At 45.3% G+C, this 21,628-nt stretch overlaps 2 protein-coding genes across 5 annotated transcripts in view; one reads left to right on the plus strand and one right to left on the minus strand.

Annotated features, from left to right (window-relative positions):
* The window catches only part of LOC311514969 (phosphatidylinositol 3,4,5-trisphosphate 3-phosphatase TPTE2-like), a 43,012-nt gene extending 37,862 nt beyond the window's left edge, over positions 1–5,150 (minus strand). For 2 of the 4 annotated variants that reach the window (XM_084617723.1, XM_084617721.1), the window contains exons 1-2: positions 5,010–5,150; positions 1,188–1,277 (exon numbers count right to left, since the gene is read on the minus strand). In XM_084617723.1, the coding sequence (XP_084473849.1) occupies positions 1,188–1,237 (50 nt within the window). In that variant the 5' untranslated portion in view covers positions 1,238–1,277; positions 5,010–5,150. The other 2 variants (XM_084617722.1, XM_084617725.1) reach the window with 2 other exon arrangements.
* A 3,119-nt stretch (positions 5,151–8,269) lies between these two features.
* LOC311514971 (fibrinogen-like protein 1) overlaps positions 8,270–21,628 on the plus strand; it is a 32,081-nt gene continuing 18,722 nt past the window's right edge. The window contains exon 1 of the mRNA XM_084617728.1: positions 8,270–8,398. Within this exon, the coding sequence (XP_084473854.1) occupies positions 8,373–8,398 (26 nt within the window). The 5' untranslated portion in view covers positions 8,270–8,372. The remainder of the gene's footprint in view (positions 8,399–21,628) is intronic.

The raw sequence follows: 21,628 nt of genomic DNA on the forward strand, positions 1-21,628 counted from the left end.
TCAAGAAAGGCAAGGCTTCACACACCCTTCAGCCGCATTTCCCCATTGGCTAGCTTAGGAAGCTCCATGCCTAGCATGCTGGCTGTTGTGGATCATCTCTACCACATTGTATAGAGAGCCTAGGTGCCTAACTCAGCTTTGTGGATTGCAGTGCTGTTCTTGTGATTTTTCTAGGCACCTAGAAGTTGCCACACCCAAGTCTTTTTGTGGATCCCCTCCAAGGTTTAATGCTTTGCTAAAATCAGGGCTATAGTGCCACGGGTATGCAAGAGAGCATATAGTCTTCCCATGTATTTACAAGTGTAGTGGAAGCAACCTTTTCACTGGTCACACAATGGGCCTTGTTTTAGCCTACAGAGCAACTCTTAAAAGTTGAAGTAGAACTGGCTGCTTCTGAAAAGCTCCCTTTACAGTTTTGTTTAAACTCCATCAGGGACAGGAACATCTTTGGGAATGGAAGGGTAAGGAGCAAGACCATCTCCAATGTAGTGAAGCATGGAAGTTCAGAGTTAAGCTGGCTGCCAGTCCTAATTTACTATGCAGTAAAGTAGAAATTCCAGATCAACTGCTATCATAGCTTTAGTAAATGGCATCAGTGTTACTGGATGAGAGTTTAGTCTTTTCACATCTAATAGACTTAATTTCTCCGTAGTTTTTTAGTTCAGTAGCTAGACAAATGCAAGAAAGCCACCTAAGATAGAATTAGTCTGTGGCAGGCATGGGGATCTTGCTATACTATATCCTTCCCAACAGAATCTCTTCTTATACTCATATGAATATGTTTCAGTTCTGATTCTTAAATCTTTATGTACTTCTATACTTCTTATAATACTTAGTCCTGCCACGAGTGCAGGAGACTGGACTAGATGACCTCTTGAGGTCCCTTCCAGTTCTATGATTCTATGTGTTATGTAAATTGGCAATTTTAAGTATGTTTTCCCTAAACTCTCCACTCTACTCCTCATGAAAACACACACTTTGTATAGTAAAATTATATACTGTACATATAACTGCAGCAGCCTCCCCTTAAATTCAGAGATTTCAAATACAAACTTATTTCCACTTGGAAGTGCTTACATACCATATTGATGAGCATTAAGAAAACCCTAAAATGGAGAGACAAGAGGTTATATACTGTTATTAAGTTCTGTAATTACTACTGGTTACGTTTCTGGTGGACTACTCACCCATCAGCTTCTGGCAGTTCCGACCCCTGTTCATATCTCACAGTTGTCATTTTGCTCTTTCTAGTTCTGTTGCTCTTAAAGAGAATGCATCTAGTAAAAGGAAAACAGGTTATTTCTTCAAAATGTTTTAGATTAAGACATTTGAAGTAGTACAACAGATATGCACTAGTATCCATTAGAGGAGTTTCACATACAAGGTTAATTAATCTAAACATTCAGAAAAAGCTCCTACTTCATTCCTGAATTTACATAGGTTTACACCCCTAATTCAGAAAGTACTCAGCGCCTGCCTAACTAAGCATGAGTACCTCCCCTGATGTGCTTAGAGAATTACCCACACGCACAAGTACCTTGCTGAACCGGGGTCCAATACAGTAGAACCTCAGCGTTACGAGCACCTCGGGAATGGAGGTTGTTCATAACCCTGAACAAAACATTACGATTGTTCTTTGAAAAGTTCAAAAGTGAACATTGACTTAATACAGCTTCGAAACTTTACTATGCAGAAGAAAAATGCTGCTTTTAGCCATCTTAATTTAAGTGAAACAAGCACAGAAAGTTTCCTTGCCTTGTCACTTTAAATCTAAACTTTACTAAAGATTTTTTTTAACACAGTACTGTGCTTGCTTTTTGTTGTCTGTGCTGCCTGATTGTGTACTGTACTTCATGTTCCAAATGAGATGTGGTTAGCTAATCAGTTCATAATTCTGGTGTTTGTAACTGAGGTTCTGCTGTATACCAAAGTTAAGTAATTTTAAAGCATTCCATCGGGCTTATATCTACCCCAAATGGCAGATGTTTTATCCATCTTTTCCTTTAAACCATATAGTGCAGGGGTGGCCAACCTGAGCCTGAGAAGGAGCCAGAATTTACCAATATACATTGCCAAGCAGCCCCCCAGCAGCTCCCACCACCCGCTTCCAGCTTCTCCCACCCCACCAGCAGCCCTGCCAATCGTTCCTCTCCCTCCCTGCACCTCCTGATCAGCTGTTTTGTGGCGTTCAGGAGGCTCTGGGCAAGGAGTGAGGACATGGCAGGCTCAGGGGACGGGGAAGGAAGAGGTGGAGTGGGGGCAGGGCCTGTGGCAGAGCCAGGGGTTGAGCAGTGAGCACCCTTGGCACATTGGAAAGTTGGCGCCTGTAGCCGGTGCCTCTACAAGGAGCCGCATATTAACGTCTGAAGAGCCGCATGTGGCTCCAGAGCCACAGGTTGACTATCCCAGATATAGTGCATGGAAAAAGCTAGTACAGACTTAAGTGTTTCTCATCTCAAAGTGACCCAGAAATCCTAAAAATAAAGGTCAAATATATTCCAAAAGCACCCAATTTATATTAGAATTTCTGGTTTACTCCTTAAATCCATCATGGACTACTGCCCAAGTACAACCTAAGAAAACTAGAGACCATGTTTTACATTAATGATGTTAATATCTATGAAGTGTGGAGCTACTTCAGAGCATGTTTAAAGCAATATTAAATTGAGCATTTGTATTTCAAGGGAATTGAGATGTAGTTTCAAAGTGGACCACTGTGAGGACTTTGGCTCAGATCCACAAAGGGACTTAGCCATTGTGATGCTGAGCATCATGGCCCCTAGCTTTTAGGTGCCTAGGGGGAAAAGAAAAAAAAAAAAAAACAGCCACCAATCACAGGAACAACACTGATCCATAAAGCCTGAGTTAGGCACTTAATTTCCTATACAATGAATGGGGAGAGATTGGTACCAGAGACTGTGATCCACAAAACCAGCATGCTAGGTGGGAAGCCACCTAAGCTAGCCAATGTGTTAAGCCACACCCCTCTCACAGAGACAGGCACCAGGGGAAGATATGCATCCGGAGCCTGAAACAGCAACAGCAGTGGGAGGCCTCCCTTATAACCTTGAGCCTAGTGCATAGGGGGACTCACCCACGATTTGGGAGATCCCCGCTTAAGTCCCCTCTCCTCCTGAGGGGGAAGGGATTAGACCAGGCACCTGCCACCTTTCAGGTCACTGCCTCAACCTCTGGGACACAGTCACTCACTTTCACTGGCCTAATTGAATAACGAAATATTAATTATTTAATTACAGTGGAACACCTTCAGTAGGACAGATAGCGAGAGCCCCACATCAGAATCTTCCATAGCGTAGGGGAGTATCCTATGTCAAAAGTTAAAAAAGAAGGTCCTTCTCCTCTGCCTCCTCTTCCTTCCCACCACCAGCTGTTTTGTATGAACTTTTCTGAGGGGGTCTGATCTGGTAGGTGGCCTCTGAGCACACCTACTAGATCAGGCCCCAGACACAACCTAGGTGGCTGTACATCTGCCTTCTCCAGTTTGCAGATCGCTCAGGCATGATCAGGCAGGAGACAGGTGCCTAAAGAGAGACTGCAATGCACCTAGCGAAAGGTAAAAATATAGGCACCTCCATAAGCAGAAGTTTTGTGGATCACAGTGGGGCCTAAAAATGGGACAGGCTCCTAAGCCCCTTCCTGAATTGCACCCTTTGTCACTACTTCAGACCACATAGCACAACTTTGGCAAATGAGAATGGATGGGGACAGACAAGCTGGCCTTGGAAGAAAGAGAAAAGGAGACAGATCCAGGAGTTAATGAGGGCATAGGAAGATTAATAGCTACTTCAACACAACTGGAGCACTTTCCCCCACTTGATTGAGCAAACGGGCAGTCAGAGGTGCCCAGTGCAAAAGGGGTGTAAAGCAAATCAAGGACGGTGAGATTTCGGTATAGATGGAAGAGTCCATTTTAGAAAGTTTAAGCAGCACCAGGCAATGTTGGTGGGATGGTTTTAGTCTGCTTGAACTACAGCTCTGTTTAGCTTCTTAAGCAAGTGCATGTCTCCTCTCAACCCTCCCTTCACAGAATATCAGGGTTGGAAGGGACCTCATGAGGTCATCTAGTCCAACCCCCTGCTCAAAGCAGGGCCAATCCCCAAATTTTGCCCCAAGCAGGCCAATGCTCAAGCCACTGAGCTATCCCTCCCCCAATGCAATGTAGTCTCTTTCCTAGACTGCAATGAAAGATCATGACATTTGTGTGCGCTAACAATGCTGTGCCTTGTGTCTGACATATTAGCAAGGGAAATGTCCTGTCCACGTGAGAGAGCCTAGCGGTCTCTTCCCTCACTTGCAAATGGCATTTGGATTTGGTTACTGGAAGCCCAGAGTCCAGCACATCAGCGATTTATTGACGTGAGCAGTGTGTGTTACTTCACAGAAGCTGGCCTAACCAGGAGAGTGTAATGCTTGGGCGATGCATCAACAGAAGCGCAGGTAAGACAAGTCCTCTGGAAGAGATTTAGGGGTTAGTTCTCCATTCCTCCCGGTCAAGAACGAGAGAAGAAAGAGGTCAAGGGAGATTTTAAATCAATCAGCATATTCCCCAAATTCTCACTATACCAGGGGCCTACTCCATCCCCAGCGGGAATGAAAGGAGCCCCAGGGCTGTCCTGCACAGCTCATTGACATCCTGCACCCCCAGAGCAGGCAGGCAGCAGTCTGTGCCTGTAACGCCACAGCTGTGTGCCTGGGACACTAGACAAGCCAAGAGAGCAGAGAACGGAGGAAGTGATGCACGTAGCAAGGGGAGGAATGCGGGTTTCGCCACACAAGCAGATCCCGCGGCAGGCACATCTGCAGCGGCTGCAGATCATTAACTCCCGCAGCAGCAGGCTGGGTCAGGAACAACCCAAGAGGAAATCGCTTTGATTTCCCCCATCAGACGGCGTCTCACCTCCCCCCAAGGCCGCTGGGGGCCAGGGGCTCAAAGCCTCTTGCGCCTGCTGGCTCTGGGGAAGCCCCTCTCCCGCACGTGTCCCCCTTACCGGTCCTCTGCAGGCGGGGCTCTGTGCGGCTGGCTCCCGGGGCGACTCAGGCGAGGAACCCGACCCCCCCCTTTCCCGCGGCCAGAGAGCTGGGAAGTCTTGTGACTGGCTCAAAGTTTAGCTCAGGCACAGGCTCCCCTCCCTGGCCCTCTCCGCGCTTTGCAGACTCAGCAGGGTGGGTTTGTGTTTAAACTTCCTACGCTTTCCCCAAACAAAACAAAAAAAAGTCCCTCGCGGCTGTCGCTCCAGCTCTGTCCCTTTAGTGCAGCTCAGCAGCAGCGGCTTCGCCCTCGCGGCTTTATGGCATTACCGCGGGCAGCAGGCGGCGCTGATTGATCCTTGTGCTGCGGGGGGGGGCAAAGCCACCCGCTCCAGCTCCACACCTGATCCCCATCATTGCTGCTCACGCCCTGCCGGCGGCTCAGGGGAGGTCGGCGAACTGCTGGCCGGTCGCAAGCCCAGGCAGGAGCTGAGCGGCCACTGGGGCAGCACAGAAGTCTCCTTGAGGGGAGCGCCATGGCCGCGTGGCAACAGGCAGGTCCCTCACCCCTCAGAGCAGAAGAGTGACAGGTTTCAGAGGAACAGCGTGTTAGTCTGTATTCCCAAAAAGAAAAGGAGGACTTCTGGCACCTTAGAGACTAACCAGTTTAGTTGAGCATAAGCTTTCGTGAGCTACAGCTCACCTCATCGGATGCATACTGGGTGAGAAAACCTGGATTTGTGCTGGAAATGGCCCAACTTGATTATCATACACATTGTAAGGAGAGTGATCACTTTAGATAAGCTATTGCCAGCAGGAGAGTGGGGTGGGGGGAGGTATTTTTTCACGCTTTGCCTGTATAAAAGATCTTCTACACTCTCCACAGTATGCATCCGATGAAGTGAGCTGTAGCTCACGAAAGCTCATGCTCAAATAAATTGGTTAGTCTCTAAGGTGCCACAAGTCCTCCTTTTCTTTTAGCAGAAGAATGAGTAGTTCATGCGTCGCATTCGTCACGCTTGGATCTCAGCGTGCTTAGTACAGTGCCAATGAGTGCTGTGTCCCTTCCCATCTTAATTGTGTCACAGTTCATTTATAACAACAACTCCAGGCTCTAGCAGGACCCTGCTCCCGCAAACACTCATGAAACCTTATTTACTCAACTAGCCCTTCGAAGTCTTTTCAATGTAAAGGCTCCTTTGGAGGGATTATAGTCACCTGGATAAAACTGTGTACATGCATAAACCTTTGCAGCATGAGGGCCTAGGTAAAGGGCTAGCAGTTTTCACCCCTCAGCTACTCCAGTTGGACAGTAAGGGCCAGGAAATGCCCAGCCTGGAAATCACTATTGCTTAAGGACCTGATCCAGCTGCCACTGGCTTTAATGAGGGTGAACATGTCAGGAAAACTAAGCACATGGGTACTTCCAGGATCTTGTCCTAAGTCAATAATGATTGCGATAAATTCATACCTATCACATTCAGGTTGCGGCCTTCTTCTAAACTATTGGCTTATTATAGGATTCGTTAATTAATATGGCACAGCAGTTTGAAAATGTGAAGTGCTCTATAAGGCCCCAGTCCTGTAATGTGATGCATGCAGGCAAACCCCTCCACCTGCGTGAAGCCCTATTGAAGTCAATGGGGCTTGTGGGCACACAGGGGTCCATCCACATGCATAACAGTGCAAAATAAGGGTCCACGTGCCAAGGACCTATCTTCTTTTATGGTTCCTGTCACCTTGCCATCTAAGATGATTTTGAATCGCTTTGGATGCATTATTACAAGCTATCATTATGTAAGCCCTTCACTGCTAATACACATCTGTAAAAATGCTGTCATTCTCTCTCTAATTTGTTTCTGTAAATCTATGCGCTGTATATATCTGCTCTTTGGCCATCCCAGTGCACTTTCTGTCCAGTTTGTGGTGTTTGTCTATATAGGCCTCGATCCTGAAAAGCCTTATGCAGATACTTAGGGGTGGCATTGACACAGCTATATCAGGGGTGTGAAAAATCCACACAATGGAATTCATCCATTGACCTTACTGCCGCTTGGTGAGGGGGACTAACTATAGGGATGGAGGAACCCCACCTGTTGCTATAGCGAGTGTCTACACACTGAAGAGCTGCAGTGTGCTGTTGTGCCGCTATAATGTTTTAAATGTAGACATACCCTTAACTTTCTGCACTGTGAGTGTGAGTCATCCCACTGAAGCCAATGCAATGACTCGCAGTGTGTACATGGGACTGATTGCTCACAATATATAACACATAGTGTGTAAGGTTAAGCACACACATACATCTTTGCGGGTGTTGGGCCTTTGATTGTAAACTCTGAGGTAAGGTGTTTTGGGTTATTTTGTGCCTCAACAGTACCAAGCACAATATCACCATTTAAGATTAAGCTTAATTAACAATATTCTAATTTGAGTAGTTCAATATTTACCTCCTAGTTAAGAAAAACAACTACTTTTTTGATGATCTTAAGGCCTTATCTATATGGGAAAGCTTTACCAGTTATACTGGTAAAACTCCCATGTGGACACTCTTGCTCCAGTATAGGATTGCCTTTTTTCAGTTTATCTTAAATCCCTTCCCAAGTGACATAAAATAAACAAACAAAAAAAGGGCAATCTTATACCAGAATAGGACTGTTCACATGGATCTTATACAGGTATAACTATTCTGGTTTAAATTCACATCTTAGATTATACTGAAAAATATATCTGTGTAGACAAAGCCTTAGCATTTTTAATCAGATGGGCCTGGGTGATTAGCCTTGTTAATTTGTCACTGCTTATTTTAGTTGGTACCTTTCACTATAAGAACACCCTTGATTATATTTTTGTAGATTTTGTTCTTGTTTTCCACAGACTGTAAGGGTATCTGGCTCAGATCCCCAAAGGTATTTAGGGATCTGGGCCTCTGACACTTGAAACGTTTTCTCTACTGATTCAGCCCTTTTCCACTGGGCAACTTCTGCCTTGTTTTTAGAGGGAGATTTTCAAAGAAGGAGTTTGGCACCCAACTGTCATTTGAAAATGTCTTTATTACAAAGAGAGCTGAAATTAGCAACACTGTGTGGGTTTTTTCCACAACTGTAACTTTTGCAATGATTTGTCATTAAAAAATAGCCTTCCTTTTGTGTCTCAACATCACTCATGATTTCAGCACAACTCCCAAAGCAGTGTTCACTGCAGCTGCATGGCCCAGCAGAGGGAGCTCCAAGTGTGCTTTAGTAGGTCTTGTCCAAGAGGTGGTCACAGTGTTTGAGTTTGTTTGTTTAGTTGTAAATTTCTCAATGATGAAATGGCAGGAATCATTGTTTTCTAAAAACGAAACAAAACCCCTTTGATGAATACTCAGAATTTGGAGCACTTTTATGCATGAAACTGAAACAAATGGAAGGTAAGGTATATTTTACACCTATAACCCATAATGGTATCTTTTAAAATGTTTTTCCCCCTTTCTCAGTCAGTTTTCCTTTTGCTTAGTCCTAGTAAATGATCTTCCTATGAAAGCTGGCTCTCTGCATTATAGTTACTATATTTATACCAGATAACATAAATTCCTTAAACTTTTAATAAATTCCAGTACTAACCAAACAACAAAACCGTGGTTCTGTTGGGTTTCATTTGGTTTGATACATTGGATTAGGATTACTGCAGCCAAGAGTTAAAGCAGAGAGGTACCTATGAGACTGCATTGGGGAGGAAAACAGACCACATCCAGGCTAAGTGTAATGAACGTATGGAATAAGCCACAATTAAGATCAATAAGTAGTAAATTGTAACTTATGTAAGGTCAATAAAACAAATGAATTAAATAAATAAGTAAATGTGTTTAAGAAACAGCTAGACATTTTTGGAAACTAGCAAGATGAGGATGAGAAGATGAGGATGAGCTTTTACATTTACCCTTTTGATGATAAACGCTTTTACATGTGCTAGGGTTTTTTTTCCTGAAATGAATCCTGCAGTCCTTGTGGGACACACAATATGGATTCATTTCAGCAGGGGATTATGTGTGTGGAATGTATTCAGGATCAGAAGGAAACTGTTTAGAGGACAGTGTGTAAATGCAGTAGCTTGACTTCCCGTTCTGTATTCCTTGTGTAACAAAGTAGGAATGTGATATTTTGCGATGCATGGTTCAATTGAGATGCTGACTTTTCCCACGAATCATTGTGCTCAGAATATACAAGTAGCAAGGGTGAGGGAACAACTTGAAAGGCCTGTGGATCTGATTCTCTGTTGTCTTTTACACCAGTTCTGCAGGCATAAAGGAGCCGTAAACCAACCAGATATGCTTCTTACATAATAGAAGTGGACTTGAACCAAAATCTGAGATCAGAACACCTCTGACTTTTCATTGTTCAGAATATGTATCCAGGGCTGACTTTTGTGCCTTGGGCCTAATTCTAATTACTAGTACTTTTATTATTATTAACTGTACAGCACTGTCTATGCTTTACCAGTGTTGCCAGCTCTCATGGTTTATCATGAGACTCAAGAGACTTGGTGTATTTTCTTAAAGCCCTGTCATAAAAATAAAGGGAAGGGTAAACACCTTTAAATCCCTCCTGGCCAGAGGAAAAACCCTTTCACCTGTAAAGGGTTAAGAAGCTGAGACAACGTCACTGGCACCTGACCAAAATGACCAATGAGGAGACAAGATACTTTCAAAGCTGAGGGGGGGGAACAAAGGATTCTCTCTCTCAGTCTGGTTTTTTTTTTTTTCTTTTTCCGGGACCAGAGCAGGAATGCAGATCAGAACTCCTGTAAAGGGTTAATAAGCAATCTAGTTAGATATGTGTTAGATTCTGTTTTGTTTAAATGGCTGATAAAATAAGTTGTGCTGGATGAAATGTATATTCCTGTTTTTGTGTCTTTTTGTGACTTAAGGTTTCGCCTAGAGGGATTCTCTATGTTTTAAATCTGATTACCCTGTAAGGTATATACCATCCTGATTTTACAGAGGTGATTCTTTTACTTTTTCTTCAATTAAAATTATTCTTCTAAGAACCTGATTGCTTTTTCATTGTTCTTAAGATCCAAGGGTTTGGGTCTGTATTCACCTGTGCAAATTGGTGAGGATTTTTAATCAAGCCTTCCCCAGGAAAGGGGGTGTAGGGCTTGGGGAGATTTTTGGGGAAAGACATTTCCAAGTGGGCTTTTTCCCTGTTATATTTGTTCAACGCTTGGTGGTGGCAGCAATAAAGTCCAGGGACAAAAGATAAAATAGTTTGTACCTTGGGGAAGTTTTAACCTAAGCTGGTAAAAATAAGCTTAGGGGTTTTTTCATGCAGGTCCCCATATCTGTACCCTAGAGTTCAGAGTGGGGAAGGAGCCTTGACAAGCCCCAGCTCCTGAAGGCAAGTGATTATATTAGAATCTTAGCTTTCATTTTTTAAATAAAAGTACGTATCTAATCTTCACGTTTGTGGAGGAAGGCTTGAAACCATGACCCAAGTGTATCCTAAAGTGTCAGAACGTAGAAGGCAAATAAATAGAACCATAAATGCTTAACTTTGAGGGTTCTAAATGAGATTTTTATGCTGATCTTATAATTTTTGGAAGTCCAATTCATCCTGAGGTTGGCAGTACTGTTTTACAGACATTTAAAAAGACATGAGTGTAGTTCTGATCTCAAAGCTGTTTTCAGCAGTGTGAATTGACAGTGGTATATTACTAGACAGAAATGATCATGCAGAAAAGGCAGAAACATTTAAGAAATATTTCTGTTCTGTACTTGGGAAAAAGTGGGATGGTGTATTCATATTAGATGATGATGATAAAACACTTTCCATAGGTGTAGTTTCACTTCTATATTTGGGAAGGCAGTTTCAATCAGCCCAGTGGAATTGGGGTGGGGAGGAGCAGCCTACCTGAGGCTTGCAGTTTGGGGGGACAATGCCCCCTGTTCCCCAGATTTACACACATGATTCCAACAGTAACTCAGGTGACTGTTAAAAAACAGCTATGAATAGTCTACATTTTAAAATCATCAGGTCAGGATAATTTGTATCTGAGAGTTTTAAAAAAACTGGCCAAGGACCTCACTGTATCATTATTGTTAATTTTCAATGTTTTGAAACAGTGGGGAAGTTCCACAGGACTGGAAGAAAGCTAATGTTGTGCCAAGATATAAAAAGGGTAAATGGGATGACCTGGGTAATTATAGGCATGTCATCCTGATGTTGATCTCAAGCAGAATGGTGGAATAGTTGATACAATAACTTTATTATTAAATAATTAAATTAATATAATTAATGCTAATCAACATGGATTTATGGAAAACAGATTTTGTCAAACTAATTCAGTATCTTTTTTTCCTGAGATTACAAGTTTGGTTGATAAAGGCAATATGTTGATGTAATATATTTAGACATCTGTAAGGCATTTATCTTGGTACCACACAACTAAGAAACTAGCAAGGCTGGCACGCAATAAATAGATTAGAAGCTGGCTAACGGATAAGTGCAGTGTTTAGCTGTAATGGTGCAAGTGGCACCGTTGTGCCATGGCCCACAGGACTGTGGGGGTACTCTTTACCTGCTGTGATACCACTCATTCAGTGCGACTCACTCCTATTTGGCCCTCCCACCTCTCTGCCAGATGGAGGGGGGCTGAGCCAAACCTGAGCAGTGCTGCAACCCCATGTGCCAGGTTGCAATACCATTCTCCACTTGAATTTGGCCCACTCCTTGTGCACACAGGATGGGCGATGGGAGCGAGCGGAGCCTCTGAGCAGTGAGGATCAGGCAGAGCCATCCTAGCTGGGGATGGGAGTGGAGCAGTTAGCCAGGGGGCTGCCAGTGAGTGGCCAGGAAGGTCTGGAGGTCAGTGGGTGAGGGGCTGGGAGCAAGTTGTTGGTGGGCTATGGGGTGAGTAGGGAGTGTTGGGGGGAATGTGGGGGTAAGCAGTTGGGGTAAGTGGGGGATTTTGAAGCTGGTGGGGTGAGTTGTGGGGTTTATGAAGGAATGGGGAATATTGTGGGGGAGGGTAGGTTGGAGCTAGCATGTTGGACATAAGCAAAATTTTAGGTTCTGGGATTAGAAAGGGGCCCTTAACCTATTCTTGCACCAAGGCCCTCTATGGCCTTGTTACATCACTGGATAGATCTCAAAATGAAACTGTAAGTGGCAAATCATCATCAAGCAGGTGTGTTTCCAATGGGGTCCCACAGGGATCAGTTCTTAGCCCTACACTGTTTAACATTTTTATCAGTGGCCTGGAGTAAAACATAAAATCAGCACTGATCAAGTTTGCAGATGATACAAAGTTGGGGGGAATGGTAAATAGGGAGCAGAAATTTGATAATTGAGAACTCTTCAATGTAGACACAAAGGTATAATACAACCCAATTGCTGGAAGTTGAAGGTAGGCAAATTCAGACTCTAAATAAGGTGTACATTTTTAACAGTGAAGGTCGTTAACCATAGGAACAACTTACCAAGGGTTTTAGTGGATTCTACATCACTGGGAATTTTTAAATCAAGATTGGATGTTTTTCTAAAATATATGCTCTAGTTCCAAGTCCTATGGCCTGGAGGTTAGACTATATGAACACAATGGTCCCTTATAAGCTATGAATCTATTATTTCAATGCAGCTACTCCTGATTTTCCCTGATGTAAGTGAGATCTGAACCAGGTCCATGATCCTTGCCGTGAGATACTTACACTGTAATTAAATTTGTAAGAGTCCCATATGCTACATACACAGTTCCTAAACTGTCAGAGTGACCTGCGTTTACTCTTCTGAACATTATTGAAATATTGTAACCTAGCACCTTTCTCCTACCACTGCTTTTCCTTTGTGCCTAAATTATTCTGGCTATTCCTTTTTAGCAAACTGTGGGCCTCTAATGCATACATTTTGGTTTTTAATGCTTAAAATCACAGTTTCCAATTTTACCTGATTTTTATCTTTTTTTTTTTTTTAAATCAAGGGCAGAATTAAAAATGGGTTCACCAGGACTTGCTGCTGAAGCTAATTTCTCTGAAGCCTCAAATGAGGTTCTCCAGTACATGCCTCAAAGTGCTTTGTGAAGCCTTGGCTATATACTCCTCTGCAAATTCAGGGACCATTTGAAGTGAATCGGTCCTAATTGCAGTGTGACCCCCTGGCACCCCCTTATTCATTACTGTCACTGTCAAGGTTCCTCCCCCACTCTGAACTCTAGGGTACAGATGTGGGGACCTGCATGAAAAACCTCCTAAGCTTATCTTTACCAGCTTAGGTCAAAACTTCCCCAAGGTAACAAATATTACCCCCGTTATCCTTGGAATGGCCGCTACCACCACCAAACTAATACTGGTTACTGGGGAAGAGCTGTTTGGACGCGTCCTTCCCCCCAAAATACTTCCCAAAACCTTGCACCCCACTTCCTGGACAAGGTTTGGTAAAAAGCCTCACCAATTTGCCTAGGTGACTACAGACCCAAACCCTTGGATCTGAGAACAATGAAAAAGCATTCAGTGTTTTACAAGAAGACTTTTAATAAAAAATAGAAGTAAATAGAAATAAAGAAATCCCCCCTGTAAAATCAGGATGGTAGATATCTTACAGGGTAATTAGATTCAAAAACATAGAGAACCCCTCTAGGCAAAACCTTAAGTTACAAAAAAGATACACAGACAGAAATAGTTATTCTATTCAGCACAATTCTTTTCTCAGCCATTTAAAGAAATCATAATCTAACACATACCTAGCTAGATTACTTACTAAAAGTTCTAAGGCTCCATTCCTGTTCTGTCCCTGGCCAAGACGACTACAGACAGACACAGACCCTTTGTTTCTCTCCCTCCTCCCAGCTTTTGAAAGTATCTTGTCTCCTCATTGGTCATTTTGGTCAGGTGCCAGCGAGGTTACCTTTAGCTTCTTAACCCTTTACAGGTGAGAGGAGCTTTCCCCTGGCCAGGAGGGATTTCAAAGGGGTTTACCCTTCCCTTTATATTTATGACACGCCCCCCAAATCTCAGCTAGGGTGAAACACTGGCTGGGATTTCTTCCTGGAGCTCTAGGAAAACAGAGTTAATAAGACACATGCATCTCTAAATATACTACCAAGTACATAAAGACTAACAATATTTTCCACATCTCAAGGACGATTTTAACCAGTTGATTCTGGGAAACTTTCACGGGAGAGTGCATCAGCCACTTTGTTAGAAGCTCCTGAGATGTGTTGGATGTCGAAATCAAAATCTTGGAGAGCTAAACTCCACCGAAGAAGTTTTTTGTTAGTTTCTTTGACGGTGTGAAGCCACTTTAGTGCAGCATGGTCGGTTTGCAGGTGGAAACGCCGTCCCCAAACATATGGGCGTAGCTTTTCCAGAGCGTAGACAATGGCATAACATTCTTTTTCAGTGACTGACCAGTTGCTTTCCCTCTCAGACAGTTTTTTGCTGAGAAACACTACAGGGTGGAATTCTTGATCAGGTCCTTTCTGCATTAAAACTGCTCCCACACCACGCTCGGATGCATCTGTGGTTACTAGGAACGGTTTGTCAAAGTCTGGGGCCCTTAGTACAGGGTCAGACATGAGTGTCGCTTTAAGCTTGTTAAAGGCCTTCTGACACTTTCCGGTCCACTGAACAGCATTTGGCTGTTTCTTTTTGGTTAGGTCTGTCAGTGGGGCAGCGATTTGGCTGTAGTGCGGTACAAATCGTCTGTAATAACCGGCCAAGCCTAAGAAGGATTGAACCTGTTTCTTTGACTTTGGGACAGGCCACTTTTGGATAGCATCCACTTTGGCCTGTAGGGGGCTGATAGTTCCTTGACCCACCTGGTGTCCAAGGTAAGTCACTCTGTTTAGGCCTATTTGACACTTCTTAGCCTTAACAGTTAGTCCTGCCTCCCTTATGCGCTCAAGGACTTTTTGTAGATGTTCCAGGTGGTCTGCCCAGGAATCCGAAAATATGGCCACATCGTCAAGGTAGGCGACTGCATATTCTCCTAATCCCGCTAGGAGACCATCTACAAGTCTTTGGAAAGTGGCGGGTGCATTTCGCAGCCCGAAAGGGAGTACATTAAATTCATACAGCCCGAGATGTGTGATGAAGGCTGACCTTTCCTTGGCAGATTCATCTAGCGGTACCTGCCAGTACCCCTTGGTTAAGTCCAAGGTAGAGATGAACTGGGCCCGTCCCAGTTTCTCTAATAGTTCATCTGTGCGTGGCATGGGATAGTTGTCTGGGCGAGTTACAGCATTTAGCTTACGGTAGTCCACGCAAAAACGTATTTCCCCATCTGGTTTGGGAACTAGAACCACTGGAGATGCCCATGCACTTTCAGAGGGGCGGATTACACCCATCTGTAACATATCCTGGATCTCCCGTTCTATAGCAGTTTTAGCTTGAGGAGACACCCGGTAAGGTTGGACCCTAATTGGGTGAGCATTACCTGTGTCAATGGAGTGGTATGCCCGTTCAGTCAGTCCTGGGGTGGCTGAGAACGTTGGCGCGTAGCTAGTGCACAGCTCCTGGATCTGCTGTCGCTGCATACGCCCAAGGGTCATGGAGAGGTTCACCTCTTCCACACCACCAGCACATTTCCCTTCGTAGTAGACACCTTCAGGCCACTCAGCGTCGTCTCCTCCCTGGGCTGTAAACTGACAAACCTTTAATTCTCTGGAATAAAAGGGCTTTAGAGAATTAATATGATACACCTTAGGCTTTCGGTTGGAGGTGGGGAATGCTATGAGATAATTAACAGCTCCCAGGCGCTCCTGGACCACGAATGGCCCTTCCCACGATGCTTCCATTTTATGGGCCTGGAGCGCCTTTAAGACCATGACCTGGTCTCCTACTTTGAAGGAACGCTCTCTGGCATGTTTATCATACCAGGCTTTTTGCTCTTTTTGAGCATCCTGTAAGTTTTCTCTAGCAAGGGCTAAAGAGGTTCGGAGGGTGTTTTGTAGGTTGGTTACAAAGTCCAGAATGTTAGTTCCTGGAGAAGGTGTAAATCCCTCCCATTGCTGCTTCACCAACTGCAATGGCCCCTTAACCTCACGGCCATATACAAGTTCAAATGGGGAAAACCCTAAACTGGGATGTGGTACAGCTCTGTAGGCAAAGAGCAACTGCTGCAATACTAGGTCCCAATCATTGGAGTGCTCATTTACGAATTTACGTATCATGGCCCCCAAAGTTCCATTAAACTTCTCCACCATGCCATTTGTTTGATGATGGTAAGGAGTGGCAACCAAGTGATTTACCCCATGAGCTTCCCAAAGGTTTTTCATAGTTCCTGCCAGGAAATTAGTCCCTGCATCTGTGAGGATGTCGGAGGGCCAACCTACCCTGGCAAAAATGTCTGCTAGTGCCTGGCACACACTTTTAGCCCTGGTGTTGCTTAGAGCTACTGCTTCCGGCCATCGGGTGGCAAAATCCATGAAAGTCAGTATGTACTGCTTTCCTCTGGGTGTCTTTTTCGGAAAGGGACCCAGAATATCCACAGCTACTCGCTGAAATGGAACTTCAATGATGGGGAGTGGCTGGAGAGGGGCTTTGACCTGGTCTTGGGGTTTTCCCACTCTTTGGCACACCTCACAAGACTGGACATAGGTAGAAACATCCTTGCCCATTCCCTCCCAGTGGAATGACCCCCCCAAACGGTCTTTGGCCCTGTTCACCCCAGCATGGCCACTAGGGTGATCATGGGCTAAGCTCAAGAGCTTGGCCCGGTATTTAGTTGGAACTACCAACTGTCTCTGAGGATGCCAGTCTTCCTGGTGTCCCCCAGAAAGAGTTTCCTTGTATAAAAGTCCTCTTTCTACAACAAACCTGGATCGATTAGAAGAGCTGAGAGGCGGTGGGTTGCTCCGTGCCGCCGTCCAAGCTCTCTGGAGGCTTTCATCTGCTTCCTGTTCGGTCTGGAACTGTTCCCTTGATGCTGGAGACATCAGTTCCTCATGGGATTGTGGACCTAGGCTTGGTCCCTCTGGAAGCGATATAGGGGATGGAGCTGTTTCTGTTGACTGTGAACCGCTCTCCGCTGGTGCACTATGTTGGGATTCAGGCTCCGGCTGAGCCTCTTGTGTAGGGTTATCGGCTGCTGCCAGTTCAGGTTCGGTGGGGCCCTCTGGTGTTGAGGTTGCAAGTACTGGATTCAGTGCTGACACGGGGTCTGGTGTTGGTTGTTTGGCTGGTTCCGGTTCTGGGACTGGTTCCGTCTGGGTCTCTGGGACTGGATCCACTACTGCTGTTGCAGACATTGGCCTGGGGTCCAGGTCCATCACCTCTGACTGGGTCCTGATAGAAGTTTCCGGAACAGAGCTAGGCCTCACGGCTTGTTTAGCCTGGTTGCGGGTGACCATTCCCACCCTCTTGGCCTGCTTCACATGATTGGCCAAGTCTTCCCCCAACAGCATGGGGATGGGATAATCATCATAGACTGCAAAAGTCCACATTCCTGACCAGCCCTTGTACTGGACAGGCAACTTGGCTGTAGGCAAATTGAAAGAGTTGGACTTGAAGGGTTGAATCGTCACTTGGATCTCTGGGTTGATTAAATTGGGGTCCACTAAGGAAGCATGGATAGCTGACACTTGTGCTCCGGTGTCCCTCCACGCGGTGACCTTCTTCCCACCCACACTCACAGTTTCCCTCCGCTCCAAGGGTATCTGGGAGGTATCTGGGCCTGTGGACCTCTGGTGTGATTCCGGTGCAATGAACTGTAATCTGTTGGGGTTCTTGGGGCAGTTGGCCTTTACATGCCCCAGCTCGTTACACTTAAAACATCGTCCAGCTGACGGGTCACTGGGGCGAGGAGGGTTGCTGGAGAACGGGGTGGTGGGACGATAAGGGGTCTGGAGGGTTCTTTGGGAGGTAGGTGGGGCTTTGGGCGGCCCCCGGTAATAGGGTGTGGTCTGGGGTGGTCCCTTCTGGTCTCCGCTCCAACTGCGACCAGTTTTCTTCTTCTCTGCCACCTCCACCCATCTGGCTCCAATCTCTCCTGCCTCAATTACAGTTTTGGGTTTCCCATCTAGGATGTATCTTTCTATTTCCTCAGGAACACCCTCTAAGAATTGTTCCATTTGCATTAGGAAGGGCAAATTTACTGGAGATTCAACACTTGCTCCTGATATCCAGGCATCCCAATGTTTTACAATGTGGTAGGCATGTCGGGTAAATGACATGTCTGGTTTCCACCTTAGGGCTCTGAACCTCCGACGAGACTGCTCGGGTGTTATCCCCATTCTGACTCTCGCCTTGGATTTAAACAGTTCATACTTGTTCATGTGTTCTTTAGGCATTTCAGCTGCCACCTCAGCTAAGGGTCCACTGAGCTGCGGCCTCAGCTCTACCATGTATTGGTCAGTAGAGATGTTGTACCCAAGGCAGGCCCTTTCGAAGTTTTCTAAGAAGGCCTCAGTATCATCACCTGCCTTGTAGGTGGGGAACCTTCTGGGATGGGAAGTGGTACCTGGAGAAGGATTGCTAGGGTTTGTTGGTATATTCTGCTGGGCCTTTATCCTCTCCATCTCCTCCACATGCTTCCTCTCTTTTTCCTTCTCCTCCTCCTTCAGCCGCATGAGTTCTATCTGTCTTTCATGTTCCCTTTGTTTTTCCTCAGCCTGAAATTTGGCTAATTCCAGCTGTAGTCGAGCTGAGGATTTGGCCATTCTAACCTCTCTGTTTTTAACTAACTTTACACCCGAGGTTTAGAAATAAACAAACAAAACTTGGCTGTAAAATTTTGCTGTGCTGGAATAGAATACCTATTCTCTGATAGTGATTGTCAGCCTACAGAAAAAGACAATTCCCTTGTCTCTGCTCTGGGCCCAAATTAAAGCAAAAAACCTCCAACTACTTGGAAACCTGCTTACCCAGCCCAAAGAAGAAAAAAAATTTCTTCTCAAACCTGTGCTCCTTGTAAAACAAAAAAAAAAAATCAAAATCCTAAAAAAAAAACCCTGCCACTTTTGTCTCCAGGCAAATGGGTAGAGCACACACCCCCTATTTACTTTTAGGAAGAAAAGAAAAAAAAAAAAAAACCTCTGGGTTGGAAGACTGTGAATTTCCCTGCAGGAGTTAAGTACCCTGCCTCCAGGCAAAGAAAATCTGCAATTCACAAGATAATCCCCTTTTGTCTCTGCTTGGCCACAAAGCAGAGAGAAACCAAGCTGCTTTCAGTTTCAAAGCTGCCTTCTGGACTTCCTAAAAATTCCTTTTTAAAATCTGTATTTCTAGTTCAAAAAATCTCAACTGGGTCTCAAAATGATTTCAGGTTAATCCCACCGCTGTGCCACCATGTCAAGGTTCCTCCCCCACTCTGAACTCTAGGGTACAGATGTGGGGACCTGCATGAAAAACCTCCTAAGCTTATCTTTACCAGCTTAGGTCAAAACTTCCCCAAGGTAACAAATATTACCCCCGTTATCCTTGGAATGGCCGCTACCACCACCAAACTAATACTGGTTACTGGGGAAGAGCTGTTTGGACGCGTCCTTCCCCCCAAAATACTTCCCAAAACCTTGCACCCCACTTCCTGGACAAGGTTTGGTAAAAAGCCTCACCAATTTGCCTAGGTGACTACAGACCCAAACCCTTGGATCTGAGAACAATGAAAAAGCATTCAGTGTTTTACAAGAAGACTTTTAATAAAAAATAGAAGTAAATAGAAATAAAGAAATCCCCCCTGTAAAATCAGGATGGTAGATATCTTACAGGGTAATTAGATTCAAAAACATAGAGAACCCCTCTAGGCAAAACCTTAAGTTACAAAAAAGATACACAGACAGAAATAGTTATTCTATTCAGCACAATTCTTTTCTCAGCCATTTAAAGAAATCATAATCTAACACATACCTAGCTAGATTACTTACTAAAAGTTCTAAGGCTCCATTCCTGTTCTGTCCCTGGCCAAGACGACTACAGACAGACACAGACCCTTTGTTTCTCTCCCTCCTCCCAGCTTTTGAAAGTATCTTGTCTCCTCATTGGTCATTTTGGTCAGGTGCCAGCGAGGTTACCTTTAGCTTCTTAACCCTTTACAGGTGAGAGGAGCTTTCCCCTGGCCAGGAGGGATTTCAAAGGGGTTTACCCTTCCCTTTATATTTATGACAGTCACGTAATTAGGATATGTTTTGTAGGAAGTGTAGCTTGTGAGGTATCACTGTAAAAATCTTGATCAGCTAGATATCAATATCTCGTTGGATTGTATGTGCTACCATTGTAGGTGAAGCTATGAGGTTTGGCTGTGTATGTGCTACTGAAACATGTTGTGAGGTTGAGAACAATCACAAGCCGCTGTTCAGGTACAACAATAGGAAGGCCAAACAATGTTAATGGCTTGTTGAGGAAATGCACACAAGCATAAGGATTACCCCAGGAACAGTGTACAATAGAAACCACTCAGAGATAGCACTACACAATGGAGGCTGCTTGACCCAGGTCACAGCAAAAGAACTTTCCAGCAAGTTGGAAGAAGAAGATATAAAAGGGAGAAATGACATCATGAGGGGACCTTACTCTGTCTACAATGACACACTAGAGGAAAAGGACTGAACTGGGGGGGAAATGAAGTGCTGGTCCCAGGCTAAAGGGATTTCTAGCCTGTGCATGGAAACTTGGTGGGCTGCTTGTATGATCAGTCAGGGTGAGAGACCATGATTCATCCTATCTAATATTATAGGCTTAGTTTACGTTTTGTTTTATTTCTTTCAGTAATCTACTTTGATCTGTTTGCTATCACTTATAATCACTTAAAAGCTATCCTTCTGTAGCTAATAAATCTATTTAATATTTTACCTAAAACACTGTGTATTGCATGCAGTGCAAAGGGGATAAATCTACGCTCATGAGCAAGAGTTGGTGCTCGTCCACTTTCCTTTGTAGAAGCGGCGGACTGGGTAATAAATTCATACTGGTTGGATTTTGACCAGGGCAGGGTGGTACAGCTCTGGGGTCTTAGGCTGGGGAGCTGGCAGGCCTGTCTCTAGGATTTTTGCCGCCCCAAGCAAAAAAAATTTTGGCCGCCCCAACTCTGCCCCTTCCCCTAATGCCCGGCCCCACCTCCTCCCCCGGGCGTGCTGCATTCCCCCCCCCACCTCTGCATTGCTTCCTGTGGCTCCCCGCCCTAGCTCATCACTGCTCCACTTCTCCCCCCTCCCTCTCAGGCGAGGGAGAGGCAGCGCGTTCAGGGGAGCAGACGGAGCGGAGGTGAGCAAGGGGGTCGGGGGAGCACAGGAAGTAACGGGGGGGTAGAGGAACCGCTCTCCGCCCCAGCTCGCCTCTGCTCCACCACCGCCACCTCCCCCAAGGGCGCCACCGCGTGGCTTCTCCTCCCTCCCTCCCTGGCTTAACAGCTGTTTTCTGTGCGGCAAGCCTGGGAGGGAGGGGGGAGAAGCGTAGTGGTGGTAGCACGCTCAGGGGAGCAGGCAGAGGCGAGCTGGGGCACATTTCTAGGGGCGGTATGGCCAGCGCCCGAATGCTGCCCCTAGAAATGTGCCGCCCCAAGCACCTGCTTGTTTTGCTGGGGCCTAGAGCCAGCCCTGGGAGCTGGGAGTATTTTGGCTGTAGCTTCTCTATTATGGGCTCATGAGTGGCTAGCCAGAGCATTCATGAACACAGCTGGGTGTGGTCCCTGCCAGTGGATGTTGGTGTCAGCGTAAGCCTGGAGGGCTTCGCAGC

Source organism: Lepidochelys olivacea, assembly GCF_965140295.1.
Source record: "Lepidochelys olivacea isolate rLepOli2 genome assembly, chromosome: 1".
In the NCBI taxonomy this organism is placed as follows: domain Eukaryota; kingdom Metazoa; phylum Chordata; order Testudines; family Cheloniidae; genus Lepidochelys; species Lepidochelys olivacea.